The 9,394-nt window shown below is 32.6% G+C and overlaps 1 protein-coding gene across 1 annotated transcript; it reads right to left on the reverse strand.

The window, feature by feature from the left end:
* Window positions 1-8,191: 8,191 nt before the first annotated feature.
* LOC127080820 (uncharacterized) lies at window positions 8,192-9,066 on the reverse strand. The gene is made up of 2 exons (XM_051021114.1): window positions 8,959-9,066; window positions 8,192-8,575 (listed from the first exon to the last, which is right to left on the reverse strand). The coding sequence occupies exons 1-2, from the start codon at window positions 9,064-9,066 to the stop codon at window positions 8,192-8,194; spliced, it is 492 nt and encodes a 163-aa protein (XP_050877071.1).
* Window positions 9,067-9,394: the final 328 nt, after the last annotated feature.

Genomic DNA, 9,394 nt, shown 5'->3' on the forward strand with positions numbered 1-9,394 from the left:
AGCTTTGACATGTCAAATGAAACTCATTTCAACATGAATGAAGTGTATCCAACTCTCTCCCACCTCCAAATCCATAAAATCAAGCACAGTTGACCACAGTTGACCTTTTCAACTGATAGCTGAATTTGGCAATGCACTGATCAAACTGAGCCCCAATCTTCTGATGAAATGGCTTTAGAATGAAACCCTAGCCTCAATAAGCTCAATACAATCATGAAATGATCCCCATATCCATTGTAGACCCCATCTCCTTGCTATGCCCTGATTGGCCCAATGCAACTGATTAGGGTTGACCAGTGGTCAAAACCCTAATCTCAATATATCTGATCAAACTCTTGAACTTCTTGGATGATAGCAAAACCATGATGATGATGATGTATCATTTCAACCAAGGATGAAGATCAACCTCCTTGAGAATCAAAACCCTAATTTGGACCTCCACATCCTCAGATGATTAATGACCAGTCCAATGAAACCCTAGCTTGCACATGACCTCCTATCTTCTGATCAAGACTTGGGAGAATGGCTTGCACAATGTAACCACATGATATGCAATATGCAATGCCTAATGACCTAAAAATGATATGTAATATGTTAAGCTAGTCCCAAGAGAGGAGGGCAAATTTTGAGGTGTTACACTTCATTGACAACTTCAGAAAGCAACTCTACTTGAAAAACAGAATGCTCTTCCTCGTCATTCTTCTTCTTTTCCAGTACTCTTTGTGGGAAAGGGATTGGTGATACATACTTTTATTCAACCTCAACAACAATAGAAGGTTCATGTTTATTTTCAAGTGTTACACTAATAATTTTTTTATTTTTTTCTGGGGCTGGTTTTGTAACTTTTTTGGATCTCAAGGAAATTGCACTCACATTATAGCATTTTGGATTAACTACTGTTTGGGCATGTAGTTGGTTTGATCCTTGAGCTTGTTGTATGGCATTCATTGAAGTGGCAAGTTGTCCAATTCGTGTTTGCAAAGTCTAAATACTAGAATCTGTTCGTTGTTGAAACTGAAGATTATTTACAGCCATTTGCTTGACAAGTTCCTCTAGTGAAGGTTCAGAAGGTGAAGAGGTGGTTATTTGTGGAGGGTTATATGATGGTGGTGGAAGAAGTAACATCAATTGTTTCACTAAAGAGGTAAGTTCATCAATTCTGGTTTCTAGAACCTTGTTGAAAGAAGAAACCTGAATCTCATTCACACCTTTTGCTTGGACCATAAAATTATCCCTTGTGAACTGTTGGGAGTTAAGTGACATGTTCCCAATCAAGGATTTGGCAGCAACAGAATATTCAATATACAAAGCATTATAATCAAAATCAGGGGCAATAAGTTCTATCAGAGTTCTTTGGTCAGCCATGTTAAACTCAATAGAAAAGAAAAAAAAATCAACAAACAATGAGAAAACACAACTAATTCAGCAATGCAGCAACAAATAGGAAAATACCGACAATGTCCCTATTAAGTAAAAACAATTGAAATACAAAAAAAAACGATTAAAATAAAATACAAAAAATATAAAAAACACAAAAATTAATCTAATAACGTCAATTAAGAATTTTGAGAATTTTTGCGGAATTTTCTGAAACTATCAAAACAGAAAATAAATCATAAAAAGATAGAAAAATAAGGAATTTCAGATTTTTAGAACAGCTTCCACTATTTAGTCTCTAAATAGAGGCTTTTAATCCTTGATTTTTTCCTAGTCAATCGACAAAGAATCGGAATAATTTGAGACAATTTTCTAAAAAAATAGACTTTTTTAATCCTAAAACGCAAAAAGACCAAAATGCAAGAAAGTTAGGGCAAAAAAATATTAAAACACAACACCTATGACTATAATAATGGTTAGACTATGATAGTGGTTAAAATCTACAAGAGTCCCCAGCAACGACGCCAATTTGATCTGTTGTCGCACACGGGTCAAAAACGAGTTTAAAAATGTAGTCAAACGGAAGCGACACTCGAATATCGTATCACAAGGACTCTTGAATGTTATAACCAAACGAATAAAAAGAAGGGAATTTTTAAGGTTCAAAACTTAAATCGAAGATGATTAAAGGTAAAAGAAAAATTGATAAATAAGCTAATCTATTGTATCGATTTTCGACTTATCATCGATTCTTATAATTTCAATTCCCTAGCGGATTCAATCCCATTCGATTACAATACCCAATGACAAGCGCAAATTAGTATTATATGATGTATGTTCCTAATTTCCAAATTAAGCAAACAAATTTAAGCAGACGCGAATTAAGCAAACGCGACTTAATCAAACACGATAACAAAAAAGCTACGCTAACGTGATTATAGTTAGGGATCATACAAACAATCAAATTTAATCAACTATTTCCTATAAGAAACAATCAAATTAAGCAAACGAAAGTAATCGAATTAAGCAAACAAGTTTATAGGAAGAATTGAAAAGAAATCAAAATTAAACTGAAATTAAGAAAAATCTCAAAGTGGAATTCGAATACAGCAGATTAACTCTTGTGAATTTTAGTTCTCCATCAAATCTTCTCAATAATATTGTATCATCAAAATTCAGAACTAGGATTACTATATTAGTGAAAGACCTAATATAATAAAAGGAAAGTTCGAGCCCTTATAGGATTCAGCCCGAAAATTACAAAAACTGGTCAAAACTAACTATTTTAATTAAGTCTGGAACTTCAACGAATTATTCGATCCTCCTTCACTTAGAATCATATTTTGACTTCAACGTGAAACTTTTAGCTCTTTCTCTTAGCTTTCCAACGCATATTACAACGCGTCAATCCGACTTCTATAGCCCAAGTTATAATCTGCATAGTGATAAGGTATCAAATAACTATTTATGCTGAAAATAAAATACGAAAATAAAATAAAGACAAAAATAAAAATACACTAAAATATTAAAAATAATATAATAAACTATAGATTTGCCTAAGTATAATAGTAGAAGAAAGTGCATCAAAATGCACTGATCAACCACCTAGTGTGTTGAGTTGTGTTAGTGTGTTGAAGTGTCGAAGCATGTTGCTTCACACAGAATTTTGACTTAGGCCTATTTTAGTAGTGTTAGTTATTTTGGGCTTTTATAGTTTTGGGTTTTGGCTTGAGGTCCAAGTTAACCTAAATCTATAAATAGATGGAGTAACCCTTATTTTGTAAAAAAACGTGAATAGAGTATTCATAACATTGTATTCACAGTATTTTGCAGTTTGAAAGTGAATAAGAAGTTTTCCACAATTTGTGGGCAGAGAGAAACTCTGTAGAATTTTAATTCTTCTTCTCCTCCATCGTTCTTTACACTCTTTCTTTCTCAATTGTTCTTCTCTTTTCATTGCTATTGTGTGGGTAATAACAATCTTATTCATCAAGATTGATTGAAATTCTCTATAGGGTTTAGTGGATTTCCAATACAGGTATCATACTAGTTTTGTTGTTCTCTAATAAGATAAATCTAACTTATGTATTAGTAAATTTGATTATTATTTTTCTCTTAAAAATTGTAACCTTTAAGATTTATATGAGAATATTAACACATTCTTATGTATTAGTAAATTTGATTATTATTTTTCTCTTAAAAGTTGTAACTTTTAAGATTTATACGAGAATATTAACACATTCTTGGATCTTTACCTTTAATAAGGATAAGGATGATAAAACTCATTTTTTTTCATAATTAAGTATCTCAAAAGTGAGAATCAGTTACATAAGTTAACTGAGTGTGCTCAAATTTTAAATGAAAATCAATATTTTTTAGGTATTATTTAAGATCACACAAAATTTATCAGTTTTTTTTAGTATAAGGTTTTTTTAAAAGCAATAATGAGACAATCAAACTCTTATTGAAGAGATATGATCTTATAAACATTAAATAAATAAGTAAAAATATATTTTGTATTTTTTTGTAATATTTTACTTTGGCTAAAGTGCTATAATTTTTTATTATAGATTAATTTGCTTGAAAATTATTATTTGATATTCTCTTTGAACAAATAAGTTAAAGTCGAAAAATACTTATTTAATAAAATTATTTCATAAAGTGTATAATAAAGAAAATGTCAAAGTAAGAAAAAATAAAATAATATTTTTTTAAATTAAGAAAAATTATGAAAATGTTATATGAACTGATAAATGTTCAATGATGCTGAAATACACATTAATGTGGAGTGAATAAATTTAGTAAATATTAATATATTTTATATATTTGTTAATTTTTTGTTAGTAGCTTATATTTTTATTTAAAAGATAATTTGGTGAATCATTATTATGATTAATTTTTTAATTAATTTTTTTTTAACAATATAATTTTTTATTATATAATTTTTATGAATTATTTATCTTTTAAATTCAAATATTATTTAGCTCTTTCAATCATGACCTAAGATAACATATAGTTGGTGAAATGTTGAGAAATATAAATTTTGATCCCACAAGTTAAAGAGTATTTGAATAGAGAATCTTCAAAGTTTTTTTAAGGATATTGAATTTGAGAGATATGGTTAAAGAATAAAATTGAATGAGGAAGAATTGATTCTAAACTAACTCGTATGGTTACTATTAATATTGTAAACTTTAATCCACACGAGAAAATTATGGTTTTTTTTCTCAAGCAAGTTGACAAATTGATTTATGAAAATCAAACTTTGATCTCCCAAGAAAACTATGGTTCTTTTCTCTGAACAAGTTAATAAATTAATTTATAAAGATCAAACTCAACACCCATAAGAACTAGGACACTATGTGTTATGAATAATTGATTATAAAGAGAAATCAAATTGGTTTTCTTGAAGCGCTTTGTATGGTTATTTATGACGTTCTTTGCTCATTATATGTTTTTGACCTACATGAGAGATCAATGCTAAGATTTTATTTTTTAATAGAAATATTAATGAAATAATATGGTGTAGTTGTGAGAAGCTTTGTGTTAATAGACAAAAAGTAGAATAGTTTGCAAATTAAAAAGTTCATTTAAGTTAATAAAGTTATCTCGTTAGCGATACCATATAGTCTCATAAGTTAATTGTCTTATTTAGTTTTGAGATGAATAATATGATTTTAATTGTCTTATTTGATTTTAAGATGAATACTCTAAAGTTAGTTGTCTCATTCAGCTTTAAAATGAATAAGAGAAAAAATTGTGGGTATTATAAAGTTAGTGGGAGTAAGTTTATGTATCATATATAACATGTCAATTTTATTATATTAAGTGAAGTTTTTTTTATGAAATCAAAAAGTTGTTAGTTCTTGAGGCACTTTTAAGGAGGAGAGAAAAAGAGAATAAGAAAATAAGAATTTTATTATTGAATTGAATTATAAAACTGAATTACAAAGTGTCTATTTATATACACCTAAGTGACTTGAATACTAAATAAAATAATAAATTAAGTAACAAACCCTAAACCCTAATTAGCTTTGGGCTTGGGCCACACAACTCAACTTGAATTATATCTAATATCTCAACATACCCCCATATATTCCAAGTTGTCGAAACACACTAATCATTGTCGATCTGAACTATTCCTAATTTATTTCTCAATGTTAGGAACCTGTCGATCTTCAATCCTTTGGTGAAAATGTCGACCAATTGTGCTTCGCTTGAGCAATAACTTACTTCAAGTTCACCTCAATTTACCTTCTCCCTTAAGAAGTGAAATCTAACTTCTATGTGCTTACTTCTTGCAATACAAAATTGGATTCTTCGCAAGATTTATGGCTGACTTGTTTTCGATCTGCAGTACCAGATGTTTCTTCACTTCAACCTCGATCTCGTCCAACACATATCTGATCCAAATTGCTTGACACACAACATAAGATCCTGCTATATATTCAGCCTCACACGATGATAATGCCACCACATGCTGCTTTCTCAAGCACCATGAGATTGGGTTACCAAATACTTGAAAAAAATATTCAGTATTACTTCTTTGATCTTCCTTATCTTCACACCAATCAGCATCTGAATAACAAGTAAGTGTAGCTTCTTTGCTTTCAGAGTCTCGTCGAAATAAAATTCCATAGTTTGTCGATCCTTTTAAGTATCTTAGGATTCTTCTTGCAACCTTCATGTGTGACACCCTTGGTTCACTCATATATCTGCTCACTAATCCGACTGAGAAACATATATCAGGTCGATTATTGCACACATATCTCAGAGATCTGACAATTTGTTTGAACAAAGTTGCGTTGACTTTGTCTTCCTCTCCTTGCTTCTCCAAATTCAAATTTGGTTTGATGGGCAAAGATGCAAGAGTCGAATCATCCATCCTGAATTTCTTGAGTATCTCCTTAACATACTTTCTTTGATGTAGCAACATATATTGCTTCAACATTTGAAATTCCATGCCTAGGAAGTATGACAACTTTCCCAGATCCGACATTTCAAATTCCTTCTTCACTAGCTCTTTGAACTTTGACAAGTTCTTGATGTTATTTCCAATTACTAGCAAGTCATCGACATATAAGCAGATGATTGTTATATCTTGTGCCTTAACCTAAACATAGAGACCATACTCATATTTGCATTTGACGAATCCTAATTCGACCAAGTATGAGTCGACCTTCTTGTTCCATGCCCTAAGTGCCTACTTGAGACCATAAAACGTTTTGTGCAACTTGTATGCTTTCATTGCTTCCTCCAAGTAAAATGTCAACCAACCTTGCTTATGTGCAAAGACTTCATAGTAGTCGATTCCTATTCGCTGAAGAAATCCTCAAGTTACCGATCTTGCTTTATGTCTTGCTATCGACCTATCAACATTGTGCTTTAACTTGAACACCCACTTTACTGCGATAGCTTTTGTATATGCTAGAAATTCGACTAACTCCCATGTGTTGTTTCCTTCTATTGATTGTAACTCTTCGACCATAACAAACTTCCACTTCATATTATTTAAAACCTCACTACAGTTGATTGGTTCAACAACTGCAAGTAAAGAAAAATGAACTAGTTCTCCATCTGTTGTGACTTCATCATCACCAATCACTTCATAGTCTTGAAGTCTTGTTGGACGAACTCTAGTTCTTCGAGGTCTCTGACTCATTCTAGCCATAACCTCTCCAACTTCGAATGTCTCGGGCATGTCAGCAACAACTTCGACTTCAACTAGAATAACGACAATATCTTTGACTTCGACATCATTACTTGCTTTGTCTAAATCATAACTCATCAATGGCTTGCATAATTTCCATCAATCATAATATCTCGACTAATCATAATATTCTGATTAATTGGATTGAATAACCTGTATGCTCAAACATTATGATATCCTACCTGAATTATAGGTTCACTCTTATCATCAAGCTTCCTTCTTCTTGCATCAGAAACATGCTTGTAACACATAGAGCCAAACACCTTGAGATGACTCACTGACGGTCGTTTTCCACTCCACACTTCTTTAAGAACCTTGTTCTTCAGCTTCTTGGTAGGGAACCTGTTGAGTATATAAACAACAACCAAAATAGCTTCACCCCATAAAGATTTTGGAAAATTCTTCTACTTCAGCATGCATCTCGCCATGTCCAATATGGTCATGTTTCTTCTTTCTTCTATTCCATTATGTTGAGGAGTATAAGGAGAAGTTACCTCATGACCAACACCATGTTCTGCACATAATGCTTCAAATATCTTGGATGTGTATTCTCCACCTCCATCTGTTCGTAGCACCTTGATCTTCTTTTCATTATGGTTTTTGACAAGCATCTTGAATCTCTTAAAGATTTTGAATACTTCATCCTTTTTCTTGATCACATAGATCCACAGCTTTCGACTAAACTCATCGACAAAAAAAAAACAAAATACATGTTTTCACCCATGGTCTGCTCCTCAAAAGAATCACATATGTTTGAATGTACAACTTCGAGTATGCAGGAGGATCTCATTGGCATATTCAAAACGAAAGACTTCCTGGACTGCTTTCCGACTAGACAACCTTCACAGAGTTTGTCGGGTATCTCAAGAATTGGTATATCAGTTACCATATCTTGAGTAATCAATTGATTGAGTGACCTAAGATTCAGATGTCCAAACCTCAAATACCATAACCAACTATTTTTATGGTCGATAATTGTTTTCGAACATTGTACCTCAGTCGAACTTATTATGTTCTTAAATGTTCTATTCTTCGACGGAGGAGATTTCAAGACCAAGTTATTCAGGATGTCGAAAAGTTCTAAGGCTCCATCTTTCATAACCACTAAGAACCCCTTTTTGACCAGTTGTCCAACACTAGCAGATTGCACTTTATTCCAGGGACATGGAGTACATATTTGAGCAAGGCTTTCGCTCCATTACTCATTTGAATAACTATGTTTTCAATACCTTCAACTTGAAACGAGTTATTATCAGCAAATTTGACCTTTATCTTCTTCGACTCGTCGAAATCAACTAACCATATTTTTTTACTAGTCATGTGATTCGAGAAGCCAGAGTCGAGGAACCAGATCTTGGATTCAATATGGTCATTTGCAACTGCATCCATAACCACCATATCATCAGAATCATTTGAATCTTGACGTGCAAGGTTTTCTCCTTCTTCCTTGCTTTTTGTCGATCCATTGTCTTTCCTGTCCCAACAATGCTTGGCCAAGTGACCCCATTTTCACAGTTATAGCACTGCACACCCTTTTTTCTCTTCTTTGTCTTTCTAATAGGAATTTCCTTCTCCTCCTTTCGAGGATTCAGAAGCTCTATCATTGACCTTATTCTTATGAGGATTCTATCAAGACTTCTTGCCCTGAGTCTTGTCGATTTTGCATTTGAACTTGTTGGAACCACCATTCTTCTTTCATGAATGAGCATGTAGTGCTTGTATAGATACTTGAACTCCTTTCCTTTCGACAATCCTAATCTCATGCGCCTCCAACGAACCAACCAAATCATCCAATTTTAGGGTTTTAAGATTGTTGGATTCTTGAATAGCTCCGATAACGTGATCAAAGTGAGACGTCAACATAACATTACCTTATTAACTATCATCCTATTGGTTAGGGTTTCACCACAAGCCTTCATGAGATGAACGAGTTTCTGCACCTTTAACACATAACCTTCAATATTTTCTTCTTTTCCCATCGACAACAATACATATTATCATCACAAAGTTTGTAACTTGACAACTCTAACTTTCTCGCCTCCTTCATAGTACTTGACAAGAATATCTCATGCCTTCTTTGTTGATTTAGCATGAGCGATTCTGTTGAAATTAGCTGTATCAACCTTCGATTAGATGTAAAATGTCTCGGTGCAATCCTTCTTCTTAGCATCCTTGTGAGCGGTTCTCTGTGCGTCAGTCGCATCTTCACCAACCGTAGGAACATCATTAGTAACCACTACTAGGGTTTCATGAAAGGCAAATAAATATTGCATTTATTTTCTCCATCAAAGCCAATCTTGTCGTCAA

The sequence above is a fragment of the Lathyrus oleraceus genome, chromosome 5 (genome assembly GCF_024323335.1).
Source record: "Lathyrus oleraceus cultivar Zhongwan6 chromosome 5, CAAS_Psat_ZW6_1.0, whole genome shotgun sequence".
NCBI classification, from domain to species: Eukaryota; Viridiplantae; Streptophyta; class Magnoliopsida; order Fabales; family Fabaceae; genus Lathyrus; species Lathyrus oleraceus.

Coding starts and splice junctions, on each gene's coding strand:
- LOC127080820 (XM_051021114.1), bottom strand. CDS start 9,066: ATGGGAAAAGAAGAAAATATTGAAGGTTATGTGTTAAAGGTGCAGAAA. Junction 8,576..8,958: donor ATAGGATGATAGTTAATAAG/GTAATGTTATGT, acceptor CACTTGGCCAAG/CATTGTTGGGACAGGAAAGA.